General features: G+C 45.5%; 2 protein-coding genes across 5 annotated transcripts in view; one reads left to right on the top strand and one right to left on the bottom strand.

The window, feature by feature from the left end:
• The first annotated feature begins 115 nt into the window (after positions 1 to 115).
• On the top strand, positions 116 to 21,921 carry RMC1 (regulator of MON1-CCZ1). The gene is made up of 20 exons (XM_070629668.1): positions 116 to 370; positions 1,031 to 1,107; positions 3,229 to 3,313; positions 4,099 to 4,155; positions 7,022 to 7,108; positions 10,498 to 10,638; positions 10,960 to 11,063; positions 12,536 to 12,625; positions 12,718 to 12,823; positions 13,571 to 13,682; positions 15,892 to 15,936; positions 16,201 to 16,254; positions 17,418 to 17,546; positions 18,054 to 18,160; positions 19,582 to 19,701; positions 20,033 to 20,110; positions 20,457 to 20,561; positions 20,650 to 20,718; positions 20,810 to 21,035; positions 21,758 to 21,921. Exons 1-20 carry the CDS (start codon positions 269 to 271, stop codon positions 21,835 to 21,837), a joined length of 1,974 nt encoding a protein of 657 aa, XP_070485769.1. The 5' UTR covers positions 116 to 268; the 3' UTR covers positions 21,838 to 21,921.
• NPC1 (NPC intracellular cholesterol transporter 1) overlaps positions 21,642 to 22,948 on the bottom strand; it is a 48,892-nt gene continuing 47,585 nt past the window's right edge. For all 4 annotated transcript variants that reach the window (XM_008536146.2, XM_070629665.1, XM_070629666.1 and 1 more), the window contains one exon: positions 21,642 to 22,431. In XM_008536146.2, the coding sequence (XP_008534368.2) occupies positions 22,349 to 22,431 (83 nt within the window). In that variant the 3' untranslated portion in view covers positions 21,642 to 22,348. The remainder of the gene's footprint in view (positions 22,432 to 22,948) is intronic.

The raw sequence follows: 22,948 nt of genomic DNA, 5'->3' as shown, positions 1-22,948 counted from the left end.
GAGGAGACTCTCGCGCCGGGCGGGGCGCGGGCTCGATGTGTGGGTCCCACCGCGGCTGGCCGGCCGGCGTCGCCCATTTAAGCGCGGAGGGCGCGGGTCACGTGCCGGCGGGGGGGGGGGGGCGTGGCACCAGGAAGCGGTCCCCGCGCCCGCCGGGTTCCGCAGCCCCCGCCCGGCCTGTCTCCCCGCCGCCCCGCGCCGGCGCCTCTCGCCGGGCTCCACGCTGGCGGCCGCCCCGGGTGTCCCCGCCGCCGCCGCGGCGCCCGCCATGGGCGAGGAGGACTACTACTTGGAGCTGTGCGAGCGGCCGGTGCAGTTCGAGAAGGCGAACCCGGTCAACTGCGTCTTCTTCGATGAGGCCAACAAGCAGGTCCGGGCGGGCCCGCGCCCCAGGGTGGGCCCGCCGCCCCGGCCGGGGACCGGAGCACCAGGCCCAGGCCTCCCCTGCCGCCCCGGCGCGGGGCCGGCGCCAGCTCCTTCCCGTCGGCCGGGCCGACCCCCGCGCCGGCGCTTTCTCCTCCAGAGTGACAGCTCGGGGGTCCCCGAGCCGAGCCACCGACCCGGCGCCCTGTGGCCGGCGTGATCAGCTTTTAGGACGCCGGTCTTTCACCGGCGCCTCTTGCTGTCTTTGTTTGTCATTAGTTACCCTTGCAGTCAAGGATTTAGACATTGAGATTTCCATTATTCTCGGAATTTTGTAAAGGGGGGAAAGCGGTGTGGCGGAGTAGCAGGGTGTGCCTCCGTGCATCAGCGGCGCCTTTGCCGAACCGGATTCAAACTTGGAGCCTTGGGGACCCCGACCCGGTCTTGCACAGTGGGGAGCACTCGGAATGGTACCCTTTTTGGTCTCTATTATCTTGTTTCTTAAAATCATGTGAGCCCCCAGCATCTGCAGATTGATATGTACGTACCACGTTAGTTTAGTTGAACCAAGGGTGTGGTGTAGCAGGAATAATCATTCCTAGGTTGGTATCTGTGTCTAGAGCCTTTCTAAGCTCAGACCATTAACATTGCTTCTTCTCCCTCTTAGGTTTTTGCTGTTCGATCTGGAGGAGCTACTGGGGTGGTAGTTAAAGGCCCAGATGATAGGAATCCCATCTCATTTAGGTAACTATTGACATCAGAATAATTTCAACATGTAAACAAAATGGTGTTTTTCCGTTTCTTATTCAGGAGATTATTTTAAAATTTTGCCCTTTGCCTCCCCTAAGACGTCTGAAATGTGTGTGTGAGCAAATCCCCGTCTAGGAAGAGGGAAGCAGACACGTGCTGTGCAGTCTTAGTGGTACATGCTAGTGCTTCCTGTCAGAGTGAAGTATGTGGAGTAGTTCCCTGTTGATTTGGAACCAGTTACTCCAAAGCAACACCGGCTTCCTGGTTCTTGAAATTAGCAAATCACTGCATTGATGCTCCCATTTCCGGTTTCTTGACCAAGGAGGGCCTTCCCTTCTCATTTGGCCTAGGTGTTTCCTGAGTGTTTGGAGGTGGAGGAGATTCCTAGGGCAGTGTTTCCCAAGGAATAATGTTTGTTAAGAATATCCCAGCTTCTACTATACGTAAGGTCCCTGGCTGTCCCAGTTTATGCAGGTTGAAGCGGTGTGGCTATGAGTAGCTGTCCCTTTCACTTTCAGAAATATCTCGATTTGGATGATAAACTATCTCATCACCTTAACTCCTGTGATTACAGAAGGCAAAAGTACACTATAGGCCCTCAATTCAGTAGTGACTTTTAAAAAAATTTTACAGTTGGCCTTTGTTACTAGAAACCAGTTATTGAAGTAGAAAATGAACCAGTGATCATTTGTTTGGCAAACACTGATGGCAGCCCTGGTGCTTGGCACAGGCTTGCGAAGGCTTTGCATTAGCCTGGCGCCCTTTTGGAGAAGCCGTAAATTTAATGTGGGAGACAAGTGAGTGGACACGTGCTCTTTGCCGTGACAAGTGCTGTAGTAGCTCTCTGTTCAGCATGTAGGCACACACAAGAGATGTGACATTTGTCTTGGGACAGACTGCCTCCGAGAGGGAGGCCTCAGAGGGGAGGCAGCCTCTGAACAAGCTTGAATGGGACGATTCCAGGTGGAGAAGAGAGGAGGCCTCCCCAGTGGAGGGAACGACAGCGAAAGGCAAGGCGGCATGGTGTTTTGGAAGCTCCAGATCTGTGTGACTGTAGATCAGGTGTCCAAGTGGCGGGGGTGGGGGCGGGGAGGTGGTGTGGCCACTGGCAGGGGTCGTATATATTCTGCTGTAGTATTCGGGTTTTATCTCGTTATTGAAAACTTGTAAGGTGGGGCGTGGCAGGATCATGTCAGTGTTTGGGAGATCACACTGAGCGTGGCATTGCGGTCGATGGGTCGGGAGCATATCAGGGTCAGGATACCATGGAGAAATGATTGCAGTAGTCTGAGCCAGGTGTAGTGAAGACCAGATCGAAGGCAGTGTAGACTGGTGTCACATAAGCATTCAAGGGGTGCTTAAGGTCTCTGGTAACACTCAGTGGTCAGTATGGTGTGGAAAATGAGAGCGAGCCCATGATGATCCAGATTTGGGGGCTCAGTAGGGTTTGAGGGGGAAGAACCTGAATTTACCCTTTTTTTTAACACTTCTGTTTTACAGCTTTATTGAGATATTATTGGCCCACAATAAACTGTACATATGTATCAGATACAATTTGATGAGTTTTGACCTGTGCATATATCTGTGAAACTGTCACCATAGTTAAGATAATGAACATCTCCATACTCCCAAGAGTTTCCTTGAGCCCCTGTTCCATCCCTTGCCTTCCCTCTGTAAGGCTGTCTGAGGTGGTGTGAGACACCTAGGGGCTGTCCTGTGCTCCGCAGCCGCTGGGTGGTGACTGGGACGGGAGAGCAGAGAACGGACTCCTTGGTGAGCGGCTTTGCCGTAAGGGCAGTGGGGCGAGAATGCTGTGGTTTGTGCAGAGGGCTGCCGTGGGGCTCCGTACTTGCTTTTCTGTCTACCTGACTCAGGTGAGGCGCATGTGATCGCCATTGTTCACTCACTCATCATCGTAATTCCGTGGATTCCTCCAGCAAGTTGTTGCCAGTTGGATTGTGTTGTTTGACAAGAGGTCCTACTGATAGCTTCAGAAATATTTTAAACTGAGTTGCTGCTTCCTGGATATTTAACCTGTCTTTTTCCTTCTCGCAAAATGATAGAAGCTAGAATTCAGTTACTAAGTTTAACTCATAACATACTCTTTCTTCTTAGAATGGAAGACAAAGGAGAAGTGAAGTGCATTAAGTTCTCCTTAGAAAATAAGATATTGGCTGTTCAGAGGACCTCGAAGACTGTGGTAAGACATTTCTCTAAATCTAGTGTAAAGAAAAGGATGGTAGAAGTACGTTTGGAAGAGAATGAATAGCAGAATTTCAGCGTCAAAGGAACCATTTATTATTTTCATGTCATGAAAGCTGAACTTATGTTGCATTGTATTTGAGCCTTTGGAATTCTTGAAGATGAGAAAGACGCTTGAATGGATAAATACTTATGACTTTGGTTTGTCATTTTTGACTTAAAATTAGTTTTTTTAAGTAATTTGGAGCCTGAGGCATCTTTTGCTTTGATGAAGCGAGCCACCGAGAGAGGTTGGGAGGGCTATTTTGACTACTTTTTAACTCCGTTTATTCCTTTCTCTCTTTGAATGCTCCATCTGATAGAAACAGATAGTCAGAGTTGGAGCAGCTGGTTGGCATGTTAGCCTTTATAAAGATTCACCGGCGTCATTTGTCTTTCCTGCCGTCAGGATTAATTGCTATGATTTTTGGGAAGCCTCCTGTAAAACGTTGCCACACATTTTTCTGAAATTCATTTGAGGAATGAATTTTCAAAATTAGTTTCTAAACCCTGACGGAATATTTGTATTAACTTTTTTAAAAAATTGAATTGTAAACCTGCAGCTACGAAGGAGGCAGATTGTCCAGATTGATCTTTTTATTTTTCCTGTTTTGGAGTTTCCGTCAGTTTTTTCTGATCAGTTTGTAAATTTGTCTTTTTCTTTTGTCTTGTTGTATAGCAAAGTAGGTTGACAGTATGCTGCCTGATCCGAATTTCTTATTGTGTGTGGTTTTTTTCTTTCAGGATTTTTCTAACTTTATCCCGGATAGTTCTCAGCTGGAATACACTCAAGAGTGCAAGGTATGGGCCGGGCCCCCAGCTGCTGGGCGTTGAACTCTGGGTTCCGTTGTGGGGACCAGCGTAGTGCTGACTGAGAGCGTGAGCTTAGAGGTGGACTGTGTTCGATGCGCCAAGCGCATGTCGACTCTGTGACGTTGACAGTTTTGAAAGTTTTTTTTTTTTACAATTGGTCAAGTGTGCATAGAAGTGTGTACCAGACTGCTCATTGCCCCGTTTTGTTTTTTTATTGAGTTCATAATAGTTTACATCAATGTGAGATTTCAGTTGTACATTATTTCTTGACTGTCACCACATAAGTGCTCCCCTTCACCCCCAGTGGCCCCCCCACCCCCCTTCCCCTGGTAACCACTGAAGTGTTTTCTTTTTCCCAGTACTGGTTTATATTCCACATATGAGTGAAATCATGTGGGATTTGTCTTTCTCAGACTCGCTTATTTTGCTTAGCATAATTCCCTCTAGGTTGTTCCATGTTATTGCAAATGGGATGAATTTGTCCTTTTTTCTGGCTGAGTAGTATTCCATTGTGTATATATATATATATATATATATATATATATATATACCACATCTTCTTTATCCAATCATCAGTCAGTGGGCAGTTGGATTGTTTCCATGTCTTGGCTATTGTGAATAGTGCTGCAATGAACATAGGGGTGCATATGTTACTTTGGATTGTTGATTTCGAGTTGTTTGGGTAGATACGCAATAGTGGGATAGCTTGGTCATAAGGTAGGTCTATGTTGAGTTTTTTAAGGAATCTCCGTACTATTTTCCATAGTGGTTGCACCAGTTTGCATTCCCACCAGCAGTGTGTGAGGGTTCCCTTCTCTCCACACTCTCTCCAACATTTGTTATTTTTAGTCTTAGTGATTATAGCCATTTTAACAGGTGTCAGGTGGTATCTTAGTGTAGTTTTGATTTGCATTTCCCTGATGATTAGTGGTGTTGAACATCTTTTCATGTGTTTATTGGCCGTCTGTATATCGTCTTTCGAAAAATGTCTGTTCATCTCCTCTGCCCACTTTTTCATCGGGTTGTTTGCTTTTTTACTGTTCAGTTGTATGAGTTCCTTATATATTATGGAGATTAACCCCTTGTCAGATATATGATTTGCAAATATTTTCTTCCGATTGGTGGCTTGTCTCTTTGCTTTGGTCCTAGTTTCTTTTGCCTTGCAGAAGCTCTTTAATCTGGTGAATTCCCACTTGTTTATTTTTTCTTTTGTTTCCCTTGTCTGAGAGGACATGGTATTTGAAAAGATCTTTTTTAGTTCAGTGTCAAAGAAGGTACTACCAATATTGTCTTCCAGGAGTTTTATGGTTTCCGGATGTGTCTTCACCTCTGACCCATGTTGAGTTTATTTCTGTGTGTGGTCTGAGACAGTGGTCTACTTTCATTCTTTTGCATGCGGCTGTCCAGTGACAGTTGTGAAAGTTTTAAAAGCCTGTTTCTTTACCTGTAGGATGGAGTTGGGAGGATTAAATGGAGGGGGATGTTGCACACCCAGCAGTTCAGTACTTGGTGGCTGCTGTCTTCCTGTCACACTGTACTTCTCTGGGGCTGGCGCGTCTGGGCCAGACCTTGGGTTTTTTCATATCCGCCTCTGTGGAGGTTTTGGAAGAGCAGTTTCTTTTCCTTTCCTTTTGATGTTTTCTTTCCTCGGTTTGGTGTCCTTGTTGAGTCCTTCCTCCATCTCTCTTTCTCTAGGTGTATATTCTAATCCATGTTAATCAGATTTGCTGGGCATCATAAACCTGGCTGAGAGGCCTCAGCTCAAAGCGGCAGTGTAGCAGCCGGAAACCTGCAGATGTTGCTGGTGGATGCCGTGTGGCTTTCGGCATCTTTGTAATGGTTTTGCTCAGCGGAGTTCAGATTGGGCCTCGCAGCAAGGAAAGGCACATCTGCCAAATCACTGAGCCCCTCGCAGACCCCCAGTTTCTCTCTGTGCAGCAGAGCCCCTGCCCCAGCTCTGTCTGCTCTCAGGCTCGGGCGCTGCTGTTCACCAAATGAGTCGGGACTGTGGGCTCAAGGCCCCACCACCTCTGTGGTCAAGGCTCACTGAGAACCTTCAGGCCTTGGTGCTTGCTTTCTTTCTTTCTTTTTTTGTGAAGAAGACTGTCACTGAGCTAACGTCTGTGCCAGTCTTCCTCTATTTTGTATATGGGATGCCACCACAGCGTGGTTTGATGAGCGGTGTGTAGGTCTGTGCCTGGGAGCTGAACCAGCGAACCCTGAGCCACCAAAGCGGAGCGTATGACCTTAACTACTATGCCACTTGGCTGGCCCCCTTGATGCTTTCATAACGCCAGGTTTTATAACATGGTTGAGTAGAGAATGTCACCTGTCCTTTGGTTCCTGAAGGGAGAAGGTGGTATCCGTGCACTCTGGTCAGTGACCTGTCTGCAAAACTTAGGCTTTTCCTTCTGTTCTGTTGACTAGAGGGAATTAAGATTAGGGTGCTTCACTGAAATATTAGGGTAAAAATCTGAGAAAGCTGTATTTAAGAGGAAGTTTGATTTGTTAACAAGTAATCAGATCTGGGTAACTTTCATTGAAGGGTGATACAACAGAGTATTTTAAGCCTTTGAAGAGAGTTATACGTAAGTTTTTCTTAGTCTTAAAAAAAAGTTTCTGGGGGCCAGCCCCGTGGCTGAGTGGTTAAGTTTGTGCACTCTGCTTTGGCGGCCCAGGGTTTCGCTGGTTTGGATCCTGGGTGTGGACATGGCACTGCTCATCAGGCCACGCTGAGGCAGCGTCCCACATGCCACAACTAGAAGGATCCACAACTAAAAGTATACAACTATGTACTGAGGGGATTTGGGCAGAAAAAGCAAAAAAAAAAAAAGGTTTCTGTAATTTTTTTCAGACCAAGAATGCCCACATACTAGGATTCTGCTGGACCAGTTCTACTGAGATTGTCTTCATAACAGATCAAGGCATCGAATTTTACCAGGTATCATATTTAGAATTTCCGTCTGCTGGAAAAGGGTCTGTGCCAGCAGTCTTTGGGTGCAGCACTAAGTAGATATTTTGAGATTCTAGAGCTTTAGTCTCTTACTTGGCTCTTTATTCTTTTTTTCTAATTACAAGTAATACCTGTTCATAATAAAACATTCGCACATTACCAAGATATAGTCTATGGTAAGTAAAAGTCCCCATAATCCCTTGAAATAACTGTTAGGAACAGTATGGTGCATATTCCTCCATTTTTTTCTACACATATACAAATTTTTTTTTTTTTTAAATGGGAATATGTATATAAATTTTTGTGGCTGACTTTTTTTTGCTCAGCAGTATGTCTTGGATATCTTTTCACATTTTATTCTGACTGAGTAGCATTCTACTGTGTGGATATACCAATTTATTTAACCAATTCTTTATATTCTTGGTTCCTTTTTAATAAGTTTCAGGTGTACATCATTATAATTCAACAGCTGTATACAGAGCAAAATGATCACCCTGGGTGAGGCAGTTCCTGAAGGGGAATTACGGTGTAGGCAGGAGCATCTGAAAGGTTCAACAGATACTACTGAATTTCTTCCAGAGGTTTGCACTTTCACTAGCAATATAGGAATCTCCACTTTCCACACCTTTGCCGGAACTGGATATTTTCAGTCTGTACACATTTGCCAATCTGAGAGGTAGAAAGACATTTTAATTGGCGTTTTTCATTATTAGGGAGGTAAGCGTCTTTTCATTTGTGTATTGTCCTTTTGTATTTACTCTTTTGTGAACTGCCTCTTCCTCTCCAAAAAAACATTTCTTTTTTTTTTTTTTATTTTTTTTATTAATGTTATGATAGATTACAACCTTGTAAGATTTCGGTTGTACATTATTGTTAGTCATGTTGTGGGTACACCTCTTCCCGCTTTGTGCCCTCCCCCCACTCCCCCTTTTCCCTGGTAACCACGGATCAGATCTCCTTGTCAATATGTTAACTTCCACCTATGAGTGGAGTCATATAGAGTTCGTCTTTCTCTGACTGGCTTATTTCGCTTAACATAATACCCTCGAGGTCCATCCACGTTGCTGCGAATGGGCCAATTTTGTCTTTTTTTATGGCTGAGTAGTATTCCATTGTGTATATATACCGTATCTTCTTTATCCAATCATCAGTTTCTGGGCATGTAGGTTGGTTCCACGTCTTGGCTATTGTAAATAATGCTGCGATGAACATAGGGCTGCAAGGGACTCTTGGGAAAAAAGCATTTCTTATTGTGGTAAAAAGCACATAATATAAAGTTTACCATCTTAACTGTTTTTAAGTATACAATTCAGCAATGTTAAGTGTATGCCACATTGTTGTGAAACAGATCTCTGGGACTTTTTCATCTTGCAAAATTGAAACTCTGTACCTGTTAAACAACTTCCCCTTCCCCCTCTCCCAGCTGCTGGTAACCACCATTTTACTTTCTATGAATTTGACTGCTCTAAGTACCTCACATGAGTAGAATCATACAGTGTTTGTCTTTTTGTGACTGACTTATTTCCCTTAGCACAGTGTCCTCAAGGTTCATCCATGTTGTAGGATCTGTCAGAATTTCCTTCCTAATTTTTAAGACTGAGTAATACTCCATCGTGTGTATATACCACGTTTTGATCATCCATTCATCCACTGATGGACATTTGGGTTGTTTCCATCTTTTGGCCATTGTGAATAGTGCTGCTATGGACATGGGTGTATCTCTTCGAGACCTTGCTTTCATTTCTTTTGGGTATGTACCCTGAAATGGATTTGCTGGATCATATGGTAATTCTATTTTTAATTTTTTTTAGGAACCTCCATACTGTTTTCCATAGCAGTTAAGCCATTTTCCATCCCCATCAACAGTGTACAAAGGTTTCCAATTTCTCCACATCCTCACCAACACTAGCTGTTTTCTGTTTTATCAATAATAGATAATACTGGCTGTGAGGTGATATCTCACTGTGGTTTTGATTTCCATTTCTCTGATGATTAGTGATATTGAACATCTTTTCATGGCTCATTAGCCATTTGTATATGCTCTGGAGAAATGTTTATTCAAGTCTTTTGTCCACTTTTTAATTGAGTTATTTTCGTTTTCTTGTTGTTGAGTTATCAGAGTTCTTTATATATTCTGGATATTAACCCTTCATCAGATAGATGATTTGCACATGTTTTCTCCCATCCCATAGGAGCCTTTTCACTCTCTTTGATGCGCCTGCCTCTTCATCTTTTACTGTGTACCCACGACCTGACCTATTGACAAAGTTTTCGAGATCTCTCAGTGGAGCTACTGTAGAGGGCGTTAGGATTCTTTCAGGTTTTAATTATGTTGACCTAATGAAAGCATTGTAATTTAGAATGTATGGCTGGAGAAAATACTCCTGTGTCAGTAAAATGTGAGCTCTTGATGCCGTGGTGCTTTGCCGTCAGGCTGTCATCAAAACCTTTGTAATGACCAGCAGAAAGAAAACAAACTACACAAATTCCTTACACACAGAAATAGAATTTCGTATATGTGATAGCATGGAAGGCATTGCTCTCTTTACAGAAGGGTCCTTCCAGCAATCATTTAAAAGTATAGCTTTCTGTTCTCTGTAGTGGAAAAGTGTGTGTTCAGGTCATCTAGATGGTCTGTGGATCTTCAAGAAACAAGTTAAAAAGAAAGATGACTCTAGCACATCCTTATTTTATTATATCCGAATGATGAAGAAGCCCCTGCCTGCCCCCTCTGACGGGAGTCCTTCAGTGCAGTGTTCCATGAGCAGTGATGCCTTGGGGCTCTATCCAGTGTTGCTTAATGTCTTTGAATGTTTAGAGTGTATTTCACGTGTGCCTTGATTATAAAATACCAGGTTTGCACGCAGAGTCTTATGAACATGTCTGTTAGAAAGAGGGAGCTGCTCCCAGACTCAGCGCGAAGTGCAGCTAGGTTGGAGCCCATGGAGTGCACGGGCCCCAGGGGCAGGGCTTGGTTCCACGGCTCCATGAGTGAGAATGCTGCTGCTCTGTGTGCTTCAGTGGACAGCGCCCAAGAACGTGGGGTCAGAGCTGGCCCTGCAGTGACGCGGTGGCTGCCAAGGCCATACCTGCGTGACTGGTGAGGCAGCCGTCTCACCTCTCTGAGCCGTCTTTTCTCCTCTGTGGGATATTAATGATGCTGACCTCTCAGGATTGTGATGAGAGTAGGTAAGCTAAGATGTGTAAGGAACTAAGCACCAGCATGGATATGTGGTAGCTGTAATAAATTCCAAAAAATAATTGCAATTTAACTTTTTGAGGTGTTTTTTTTTGTCGTCTCCTTAGCTTACTGTGTCAGTCCTCTGCCCTTCTGCTGCTCTTTAAGTGAAGACTCTGTTTCTTGAACTGTGCTGCAGGTGTTACCAGAGAAACGGAGTCTGAAACTCCTGAAGAGCCAGAACATCAATGTGAACTGGTACATGTACTGTCCCGAGAGTGCTGTGATCCTGCTGTCCACCACGGTGCTGGGGAACGTGCTGCAGCCCTTTTATTTTCGGGTGAGAGTAAGCCTCTCTAGAAAGTTCCTTCCCCCTGCCCCACCCCCCACCCTGTTCCTCTAACCTCCTGATGTTTCAAGTACTTTAAGTTCCTCTAACAATAACCCAGCACTTCTGACCAGTAGAGGGCACACTGTACCGTCCCATCCCCACCAGGAATGCTTCATTCTGTGGGGACAGACCCCCGCGAGGGAAGGAGAGTGGGACCTCGGAAGGGATGGAAAGACATAGTTGTGTAAATCTCAGTGGTTTTACCTAGGGAACACTAAAACATAAAAGGGGTTTAATGAACTTTTCCTAAAACATTTTCCCTCCAACCAGGCTGGCACTATGACGAAGCTGCCCAAGTTTGAGATTGAATTGCCCGCTGCGCCCAAGTCAACTAAGCTGAACTTTTCCGAGAGAGACATTGCAATGGCAATAATGTACGTCTGTCTTTTGAGAGAATTCCTTCTTGTAATTACTTTTGGTGACATAAGTCATAGAAGAAGTGCGTTACAAGCACCCAGGGCTGTCGTTTCCTTCAGTGCTTCCTTGGAACACACAGTAAGGACTCCCCTTTCCCATTTGGTACCTAGATCTCGTGCATATAGAAACTCTGTGGTCTTCTTGACGGTGTTTTCTGATTTCACTAGCTTTGTGATCCTAGGGAAGTTTTTTTCACCATTTTAGTCTGATAAAATGAGAACGTTGAACCAATTTATTTCTTAGTTATCTTAGTTTTAGAATTTATTTTTGATTCTGAGTCGAAACTTATTAAAGATGATTTCTTTAGCTAAAATATAACTGCTGTAGACAAGAATATAAGTTTTTTATCTAACAAACATGGAACTGAATTACTTATGTATGAAGTTATATTTTCACTTGGAAGTACAGATATGTCAATTTTTAAACTATATTATGGAAAGTACAAACACATAAAAATAGGAACTAATACAAAGAACCCCCCTGATCAAACAAATATCAAAATTTGCTTCTAGATTACTTCTGATTCTTCTGTGACCTAAAACAGTGGTTTCCAAACTTTAAAATTTTTTAGCAGTTAGAATGTGTCTTTTTTTTAAAAGGAAATCTTCTGTGGCATCCTGGTTTAGAAATGAAAGCAATCCTGGCCGAGGTAGAGGTGGGACCTGCTCCCTTCCCTTGGTCTCCTCCTTGCCCTGCGACCAGCCCAGCACAGTGTCAACAACTGGAATAAAAATGCGCAGCACAGCGGTTAAGTTTGCACGTTTCGCTTTGGCAGCCCGGGGTTCGCCGATTCAGATCCCGGGTGTGGACATGGCACTGCTTGGCAAGCCATGCTGTGGTAGGCGTCCGACATATAAAGTAGAGGAAGATGGGCATGATGTTGGCTCAGGGCCAGCCTTCCTCAGCAAAAAGAAGAGGATTGGCAGCAGATGTTAGCTCAGGGCTAATCTTCCTCAAAAAAAAAGCACAGCAGGAGCTGGTCACAGCAACATTTATCAGATGAGGCTTAAAAATGAAGAGTGATTATATGTTCCTATGCTTGAGGAATATACTCATTATACGAAACTTGGAAAATACAGAAAGTCAGAGGAAGAGAAAATGGACTTAGCTTGCTACTCAAGGATAGCTGTTATAAAACAACATGTATTTCTTTCCAGTATTTTTGGACAATATGCATAAGTTTGTGTTTTCCTTTTAAAATTTTGTGATCCAGCTATATTTAGTTTTGCATACCCCTTTTCACTTAACTTTATAATAGTCTTTTTTTTAAATCTAACTGTACTTTCTTTGTAAATATTTTTGTTGGCAGCAAAATATTCCATTAAGTGGCTGTCTCGTGATTCACTTAAAGACAGCCTCATGATTCAGCATTTAGACGGGAGGGCTTTTGGGTGGCCGGATGTGACTCGTGTCTCTGCTCTCCGATTAGATACGGGCAGCTCTATGTTCTCTTCTTGAGGCATCACTCTCGGACCTCCAATAGTACAGGAGCGGAGGTTGTCCTCTATCATCTCCCACGGTATGTGTAATGCTCTCTTCCCTCTCTCTCCGGTTTTAAAATATGAACTAAACCTTGTCGATCTATTTTTTGACCTTTCTGTTGTCCTCCAGGGAAGGTGCCTGCAAAAAGATGCACATATTAAAGCTGAATCGGACGGGGAAGTTTGCCCTCAACGTGGTGGATAACCTCGTGGTGGTCCATCATCAGGACACAGAGGTATGAGTGGCGTGCGGGTGTCGGGGGTGTGTTGGTACCAGTTAGGGTTGCTTAAAAGAGGTGTGAAAATTGACACAACATTCTGAGCAAAGACCAGAAAGTGCTTTTCATGCTGAAAGTTTTGGTCTTCCAGATGGAAGTGGGTTTGGTACTCTCGGTGGTTTAGAAAAAATAGTGATTCTGTATCAGTTGAGCAAAGAACACATGAGGAGAGTTGACTTGGGAACAATTATTTGGTTGAATCAGCTAAGGTAGGAATTCACTGCAATCCACTGTGTCTCATGAGCACGTGAGCTCTGTAATTGCTTTGTAAGAATAGATAGATATAATGGTTTCGAGGCCACGTGGCCCAAGAGAAAGAACTAGAATGGGTCCTGCTTTTTCTACACTGTTAGCTGGGTGTCTGGTGGTAGACAAGCCGGTTTCCTCCCATGCTTCCTGAAGGGTGGTGACACCCATATCTCTGACTTATGAAGATGTGGCAAGTGGAAACGATCTGCTTAAATCACTTAGAGCTCTTCAAAGGAAGCGTGTCATACATGCTGGGAATACTGTGAGAGTAGACAAAAATGTAAAAGGGAGTTGTGATGTTCTAGCAGATTCCTCCTCACATAAGAACTAGCCTGTAGAGACGGAATGCAGACACAGAGCCTTTACACTGATCTGAAATAGCAAGGGAGGTCAGGAAAGCGACCGGTCAAACCGTGAGTCATCTTGGCCTCACGGTCTTGTCTTTCTCCACCGTAGACGTCAGTGATATTTGATATCAAGCTGAGGGGAGAGTTTGATGGCACCGTCACCTTCCATCACCCGGTGCTGCCAGCTCGCTCGATCCAGCCCTATCAGATCCCCGTGGCAGGTAAAGGGAGTCTCTGTGTGGTCCGGAGTCACGTTCAACATGGAATGCTCCAGGGTTCCAGTTCTGTTTGTTTTTGTGAGGGGCTATTTTTTTTTTTTAATGCAACGCTTCCTGATTCAATAAGCTAAAATTGTGTTGTTGTGCGAAGTGTTTTTATAAGATAAATATATCTTCCTTTGAAGAAAATAGAAAAGTTTGTCTTCCCTGAGCTTTAAAATGGAGAGTTGTGGTTACCCATTAAGCTGGCCGTTTTTAAATGATGAATAGCCCTTGAGGTTTTCTGTGTGTCTGCCTCTGTGACCCTGAAGTTGCAGTTAGCTGCTTGTGGCGGTCATTTAACTTGGGTTCACATTTCCTTCTCTCTCTCACACTCTGTGTCATAGTCACAATAAATCCTGCCTTGTCTCCTGGCTGATGGTCACGTCAGTGCTTCAGGCTGTGGCTCTCAGGTGATTGTAGGTCAGCCCTCCTACCTGAAGAGTGGGAGTAGGAAGTTTGAGAAGAGAGGAGGTCAGGATTTCAGGAAACGGGAAGAAACCATTTGGTTCCCTTTGCCTTTTCCCAAGTAATCAATATCCAATAACATTCAGCTCTCTTTCCAAGGCGATTGGAGCAGAGAGTAAGCTAGTTGAAGTTTCTTTGTGTAAACCAGAGTTGGGAGGGACACATTTGGATCTCTGGTAAGAGGTTTTCTTCATAGAAGGAATGCCCATCAGATAGCACTGGTGGACTGGCCCAGCCTGCAGCCAGGATGCCCTTGTACCCGTCACGGAGGAGATTCAGATCAGGCTGCAGCTGGTAGCTGAGCAAGAGCCCCGCCCCCCGCCTGTCCGCCTGTCTTGCTGGACCGGCCGAGGCTTCACCACGCTCTGGCAGATGGCGAGGATGGAGCTGGTTCTCGCAGGCATTTGATTAGGTCTTTTGGCCTCTGGGTTCTTTCCAGCTTCTTCCTTTTCCCTGGATAATAATGTTAGCATTAAAAGAATAGATTGTGTCAAATGATTATCCTGTGTCTGTTGCTCACTTGGCACAAAGGTAACTGCTGGTGAATTGATGGAAAAAACAACTCTGAATATTTAGAACCTTCCACTCTGTTCCAGTTGTTTAGGACCAGTTAGAGGCCATCGGGTTCTAAAGGCTTTACAATAAAGCAAATGCCAGGCGTGGTCAGAATGACAGCCCAAAGATTCATGAGAAGAATTTGAGTCCACCAACTCTGGGCTTCTGGGATGTGGGTTGGTAAAGCATTTTTTGAGGTTAACGCATTTGCGTTTTGTTTTTCCTGCTGGACTGTAAGCCCCTGGCAGGCTTGTGCGTCTTTGCATCTTGCCCACCTGTGCCATTCAGGCTGTGCATTCGGGAAGAGCTTGTTGGACTATTTTTAAAGATGAAACTAGCAACTTTGGGGAGAGCCAGCTGCCCTCAGCCCCCTTTCTGCTTTTGGTCTGTTTGACCAGTGGTTCTCGAGCTGACTACACATTAGGATCACCTGAGGGGGGCTTTAAAAACCAAAGCCACCTCCTGGCTCTCCCCTGAGAGTATTGAAGTCAACGTGATGTGCAGCCAGAGTGGAGGTCTGCCAGCCAGCTGATTAAAACCTGTCCTCTGATTGGACCTGGGTAACTGGAACAGACCTGGGAATGATTCTCGTCTCAGGGCTGCCCACCTGACGCACAGGCAGTGTAACTGGCAGTTACGAGTCCCCTCATGTGAGGTTTTTTGGGATCTGCTTCCCAGACAAGATCTCTATGCCTGGACCTACTGCCGTGTGAAATGGAGAATTGAGCTAATTATTTAGATAATTAAACCACAAAAAGCTTATATTTGAAATGTTCTTAGTGAATTATCTGAGTGTTGGATTTTGAATCATCCAGGTCAGTTTCTCAGTTCTGTAATGCACATGTCTAAGTGGAGAGGGTCGTCTTTGGTTATTGAAAAAGAAAAACAGCGCCGTGAAGGAGGCTTTCCCGTGCTTCTCCTTCTTGAGAAGACATTTGCTGGGTTCTTCCTGCGTCCCCTCCCTCCTTCCAACATCCCCTGTGTTGTCAGTGGGACACAACAGTTCACTTCTTCCTTATCTGACTGCAGTCGAGTAACCATTTACTGAGGGCTTTAGAGAGCATTAAATTGTCTATCTTAAGTACTAGTAATGCGGCATTTCCTGGGCGCATCCTCAGTCCTTGCACACTTGTGATTTTTCCATTTGTAGGTCCTGCTCCTGTGACCAGCCAGTCTCCTGTCCCGTGTAAACTCTGTATCCTTTACGAAGGCATTGGTGCTGTGCACAGAAGGGAAGCTGTCCCCCCCTTTACACGGGTGTCTAAGAGTGGCCCTTCCCACCCCTTGTCAGCTGTGACTAATGTCGTGAGGGGCACCTGCCCGTGGGGAGGTGTCCTCACCATCGAGGGCCGGGCGTTTGGAGTGGCCTGGCAGATAGGGGCATGGGCAACTGCTAATCGGAACTGGATCTGCCTTTTGTTTTCATCTCCTCTGGTTTAGAATTTCCTATAACATGTAGATTCTTCATCCTGGATCGTTTTTCAACCTGACATCATCATCAGTGCAAGCCAAGGTGGGTCCCAGGAGACAAGCGTCATGTTAGAAAGTAGTGCATGTTGATTTTGGATGACAGCAATAGCCAGTGACGTTTTCAAGTGAATCTCTGAGAAATGATCCCTCCCCTCAACCTTGGGAGTGGGATTTTCTCTTTATACTCTGTTCTCTGTATTTTATCATGAGCTTACATTATTTTTATAATTAAAACAACAAAGAATGGTCATTCCCCTGCTTTAAGCCCTTTCATGTCTGTCCATCCTGAAAAGCCAGACCCAGTGGCATGGTGTGCAGGGCCTCCCTGCTCTGTTCTGTCTCCCACCGTCGTGCCCCTGGGCCTGGGCCCCTTTCTGTTTAGTGTGTGCCTGGACACGTGCTCCTGTTTCTCATCAGGCTGGTGAGGCCCTCAGGCAGGGAGTGGTCTCTTCCCAGGAAATCGCCTAGCACCTCGTGCCTTTCTGTTAGAGTGCTGTCTACCTTCATCTGTGGTCATCTGTGTGTTCTGCCTTATTGAGATTCTCAAAGGGAGAACTCGCCCTCATGCCCTAGGTGCCCACTGTATATGATGAATTCACTTCTGTCCATCTGTACTAGCTCTGTCCCAGCCGTGGGACAACTGAGAAAGTGCTTGCTCAGATCATTTTTAATGTGGCATTTAATTCTCTGGTGGAACCCGACTTGAGAAGGGCTTTGCCTGCCTACCTGGCAGTGTGGGTGTTCCAGAAATTCATGGATTGATGGACGGATGAATTATGAAATTCCTTTGGCGTTACCTTTTGACTAATGAGCCAATGCAGTGAAACAGTACAGGACGGAAGTCAATGCCACATGTTACCATCGTCTTCTACCTTCAAGGTGAAAAGGGAGCTAGGTGTGGGAAGGAACAGCTCTGAGTTGACTAAAGAGCTTGTCGCCCCCAAATTTAGGGAGGTATACCATCGATGCACCTCTGAATGTACAAGTTACTGTGTTGTAAGCAGTCAGCCATGCATGTAGAGGTCGTTTGGCTGTCAGTCCTTCTGTTGTCAAGCACATCCTGAATGTCCTAGACTGTGCTCGGGTTGGTAAGAAAAAGCCATCATCTGTGTTTGCAGTTTTTCCCTGTCCTGTTTAGGGGAGCCACCTTTGGGCTTTTGTTCTGGTTCGCGTCACACTATTGACTGTGCTGCCTCCTAAATCCAGGGTACCTCTGGAACCTCCAAGTGAAACTGCAGCCCATAGTAAACCTCTTGCCAGATAAAGGGAGACTGATGGACTTTCTCCTCCAGAGGAAGGAATGCAAGATGGTCATCCTGTCTGTCTGTTCGCAGAGTGAGTGCATGACCCCTTCCCCGGCGCTGAGCCCAGGGTTATGCCAACCCCTTTTATGTGGGAGGGGCGGCGTTTCTGCCTGTCCGTAGCCTTTAGCCTCATTCTTCTCTTGAAGGATGGACTATCTAACCCCCTGGGGAGGCTGCTGAACACAAAAATGACATGTAGAGCCTTAAGTAGAAAGGACTAAACAGGATGGTTCCAGGTGCAAGCAAACCTCAGCGTGGGTGCCTGTGAGGATCGGGGGCTTCCATCCCCAGCTGTCCCACAAACGTTTGTCCGAATCCAAGTGACTCATACTTGGAGACTCTTCGACTGATTCCTGCCACAGCTCTTCTTTCTAGTAACCAGAAAGGGCTTGTGAGTGATTTCCAGGCTTCAGGTCTCTATAGCACTTCTCTGAGTGCCTGGTAACCCTTTGAGACTGGTTTTCTATCATAGCAACACGTTTAAGTTCTGAAGTTGACATAAAGTCGGTTGACGTGTGTGAACGTTGACTCTTCGCAGTGTTGAGTGAGTCAGACAGAGCAACACTGCCTGTGCTAGCCACTGTGTTCGACAAGCTCAATCACGAGTATAAGAAGTACCTGGACGCTGAGCAGAGTTACACGATGGTAAGTTACAGACACTGTGACAAAGGGCTCCACGCATCAGAGGGCGAGGCTGCCATGCTGGGGGAGCAGTCAGTTCAGTCCTGCATCCCACTAGCTTGAGGCTGCATCTCACTTCGTGCCTCCACCTTTTTTTATTGTTTTTAATGTGTTTGATCTTACACCTAGATAGATCCTTGGTCCTACCTCTATTTTATAGATAAAATTGGTCTCAGCTTTGCATTATTTTGTACATCTTTCTGCCAAGCTAGAGCCTAGACTTGGTAAATTAGAAATACAATCATTTTGCTGCATCTTTCTCCTTTCCCTTTAGATAAGACTTGTCCTAGAATTCAGTCAGTATCCTGTTAGTGATGATTAAATATTGGCACTGTTTTTAATTTATTAGGCTCAAATGTTTGTTGTGAAGGGGTGGAAAAAATTCACATGGCTTATTACCAGGTTCTGCTATGTTGTTAGTACATTGTATCTTCTGAAGCTAGAAAGAAAAAAAGTTTAAGAAAAATGTGATGAATTATTTCATTTAAAAGATCTGATTAGTCCTAAAACTAAAAATGGAACTGGTTTTAAATAATAACAGAAAACCCAGAACTCCACTCATCCTTAGCTACTCAAGGTTAAGCGGTCTGACGCAGGCCGCCGAAGGCCACGTGACCTCAGAGAGCAGCTGTCCCTGTCCTTTGTCAGACATGCGGGGGTGCTGAGCTCTTCTGGGCCCTTCTCTGTCCTGCTGTGAGTGTCCTGGGCTGTGGGATCAGTGTGTGTGTGTCCGTACTCTGGCTCTGAGGCTTCACCAGCCTTCGCTAGTCAAGTGTGGTCTGCCATCTGCAACATTGGGGCACCTGGAGCTTCTCAAAAATGCAGGTTCTCAGGCCACCCCCACAGCTCCTGTGGACCCTGTGCTGTCTAAACTGCATCCCCACGTTAGGTGAGGTAGGCAAGGTCTTCTCGCAGAGCTTTCCTCTTCAGTAATACTTGGGAGCTTGTGCTCACCATTTCAAAATCCAGACAAAGACGCAGTACAAGAGGAAGGCACTTATTTAAAATCAGGGCTTTATAAAACAAAGATGCAGCAAGCCATTTTGTTTCTCTTAGATAACAAATGCAAGATAGTCTGTGATTAAGAAAATTATGGAGTTATTTTACAAGGTTAAAAAAAAAAGTATGTCTCTTAAGAGGAAACCATGACTGCGTTTTTAGTTCCGTCCACCGTGAACATTGGTGTATTTTCAAGATGACCAACTCTGACTTCCTAAGCTCTTCCCCAGTGAGCACAGGAAAAACAGTTTTGTCCAAATAGTGAAGGCAGTGTCATCCTCTGTCGTGTCCTGGGTCACGGCATCTAGGAATTCAGTCTTTGGATTAAGTGCCCACACACCATTAAGCAGGTGATGATTAAGATGCCATTTGTCATTGACCGTTAGGCAGTAGAAGCAGGGCCGAGCCGGAGCAGTCCGCTTCTCAAGAGGCCGCTGCGGACCCAAGCTGTGCTCGACCAGTCTGACATGTACACCCACGTCCTGTCGGCGTTCACGGAAAAGAAGGTGGGTGACGGCTTGTCAGCCTCCTCTGGACTAAGGATACTCAAAGATCTGTTTGAACGGAATTGAGGAAAACTAGCAGAACACACAACGTGCTTAAAATAAGTGGAGTTATCTTGGGTGAGGACCCTGCGCTAGCAGTTTGGACCCTAATTCTCAGGCTTCACCATGATCATCAGTGCGGGAGCTCCTGGAGGGATTTGTGTAAAACCAGCAAAACAGAACACTGGGCCAGCTCACAACGGAAACAAGGGGTGGTGGATACACGAGGAATGACACACAGCCTCTTCTGCAGCGCCTTCATGTTTCTAAGAGCACTTTTTCCCTCCTGTAGGAGATGCCTCATAAATTCGTGATAGCCGTCCTGATGGAATACATTCGCTCGCTCAACCAGTTTCAGATCGCAGTACAGGTACCTTCAGATCAGTCTGTGTTGTCCCGAGTTAGAGGAGCAGGGAATTTTTTTTAGAAATAGAAGTACTGTCAGTATCTTAACCAAGATGACTGTCTTTTACAAGCTGAAAGGGTCTGCACACCTGACTCAGAATTCTGAGTGACTTTCCTGCACTGCCACGTTTCTTAGGTGCCATGAGTAGCGTCCTGTCAAGCCGGGTTCCCTCACTTGCACAATGACACCACCTCTCTCAGTAGGAGAAAGCTTTACCCATCAGTCAGAATAGCTCCGTCTTCGACAAACGCCGCCTACAGTCTGCTGTAGGTGAGCGATTTGGAACCTGTCTCCCTTCTGTCGTCCTCAGCATTACCTGCACGAACTTGTCATCAAGACGCTTGTCCAGCACAACCTCTTCTACATGCTACATCAGTTCCTGCAGTACCACGTCCTCAGCGACTCCAAGCCTTTGGTAGCTATCCCCAGATTTTTACTTCTGTGATTAAAAAGTTAAGTTTTCACATTTTATGATGAAGCTTGTCTGAAAATTTGTCTTTCAGGCTTGTCTGCTATTATCCCTGGAAAGTTTTTATCCTCCTGCTCATCAGCTGTCGCTGGATATGTTGAAGGTAACTGGCACATCAAAGTTGTAAAGTGCATAAAAGTCTGTTCCTGTTGCTAGCATTTATCCAGACTTTTCTCTTTCTCCCTTACTTCTAGCGACTTTCGACAGCAAATGATGAAATAGTAGAAGTTCTTCTTTCCAAACATCAAGTGTTAGCTGCCTTAAGGTTTATCCGGGGCATTGGTGGCCATGACAACATTTCTGCACGAAAATTTTTAGATGCTGCAAAGCAGACTGAAGACAACATGCTTTTCTATACTATATTCCGGTTTTTTGAACAGCGAAACCAGCGTTTGCGAGGGAACCCTAATTTCACACCAGGTGAGAATATGGCAGCAATGGAAAGACCTGGGGCAACCGCAGACTCGGACAGTGGCAGGAGAACACAGCAGCTGGGGGCGGGAAGCCTGGGAGAAGCCTTTTGGTCAGGAGGACTCCTGCGTTAGCTTTTTTAAAAACAAAATTGCCTAACAAACAGCCCACCTGACCCCCAGCCCACACTCTGGGGAGTGAACTCAATATGCTGATGGAGTCCGAGTCATGCCCTGGAACTCGCAGTGGGGGGTGTTTTGGGTAGAGAATGTCTGACAGCTGATCTGGAATGTCCCTTCTGAAGAATCAGGAACAAGCCAGGCAGTGGTGGCTACGGGTTATAAATGGCCTAGGCTATACTGCTGCAGTCTGAGGCAGGGAACACTGGCTAATCACTGTCTCCAAAGTTAAGAAATTGGAGGCAGCTCTTGCTCGGGACGGCGAGGACACCGATTTCTAGCTAATGCACCTGCAGCGCCAGACGGCGTTTACCACCAGGGCAGGTCAGCTTCTCTCCTGTCTCAAAGTGGACGGCGATTTGTTGGGGGTTGTGAAAGGGCCTCACCAGTTTTGCAATGGCAGGAACTGTGTAAATAAAAAGGACAACTCAAGAGCTTAGGAAAACAAAGTATTTTATGAAAGAAAAATAAGTTAAAACCCAGTATCTACATCTCTTGGTTTCCTCTTTTCATGCCACATCTCCCGGATTAAATCTGTATTTTCCTTTATAGGAGAACACTGTGAAGAACACGTTGCTTTTTTCAAACAGGTTTTTGGAGAACAAGCTCTCATGAGGCCTACAACATTCTGAAATGACTTGCTAGTTTTCTTTTTATATATAAAAATGTGTACAAAGTTAATTTATTGCATTAATAAAGCTCTTTAAACAACAAAATGTTATAATAAAGTGTATCGACAACATCCTCAAATGTTACTAAAAATATGGTATAGAACTTGTGTGATGGCTTACTCCCCCCAAAAAAAAGGAAACGTTGCATTGAGTGGCCTTTAAAAGTGTCAGTGAGCAGATCACATTCGCAGCCATCCTACTGGCACCTTCCACTTGCTGAAGAATTAATTAGGTTTCCTTCCTGGAGAACCGGCAGACGCTCTAGTGTCCTGGGGTTGCCTTCAGAGTTAACACTGCTTCACGAGTCAGTGTGCGTTCCTGAGTTTAAAGCGCTGTGGCCGAAGCGGCTGCTGTTAAAGAGCCTGACATTTGCAAACATCCAGTGTTCAACTCAGCCTTGACAATGCAGCTACTGTCCGGCGGGAACCGACCGACGCGGACACAGTTCCCAGGCCCCAAAGCCGGAAGAGGGCTAGAAATTTAGGAGTTGTTCTCGCTCTGTACCTTTGTATCTCTCTTGAGTGGCCAAGGTTTTGGCTTTATTTATTGATGGTCCTGTGAGGGATAAAAAGAATAACTTTTCTATCATTTGTTCAAAATGATATTTTGAAGAAACAGAAAAGGAGACAGTTTGTACTGTAACAGAACCACCCTTCTATCCCCCTGAGGTTAAAAAAGCCCAAACCCCTCATTTTCTCAATCTATTTCAGTGTTTCAACTTCGTTACAAAGCTAGGAATCGAGCAAATCAGTACTGTTCTCCTGTCAACCACGGGTCATTTATGCAAGTACAGTGGCCACAGAATAGAAAGGTCACAAGGACAGTCTCAGGATAAGAGAGAACAGCAGAAGCAGCGCTGTGCTGGCACAGTGAGTCAGGAACTGAGTGCTGTCCTCCAGCACCGCTGGGCTGTGACCTGGCTGCTGAGTCACTCAGGGTCACGCATCCCCGGCAGCAGGAAGGAGCCCTGGGCCGCTGACGCTCAGCTCATCCCGGTCTGACTTCAGGGCCTTGTTAGGCAGACAAGTCAGGCCTCCAGAAAAACGTGAGCAGTTGACTGATGAGGTAGTTT

Source organism: Equus przewalskii, chromosome 7 (assembly GCF_037783145.1).
Source record: "Equus przewalskii isolate Varuska chromosome 7, EquPr2, whole genome shotgun sequence".
Taxonomy (NCBI): domain Eukaryota; kingdom Metazoa; phylum Chordata; class Mammalia; order Perissodactyla; family Equidae; genus Equus; species Equus przewalskii.
This window is presented reverse-complemented; position numbering and strand designations above follow the sequence as displayed.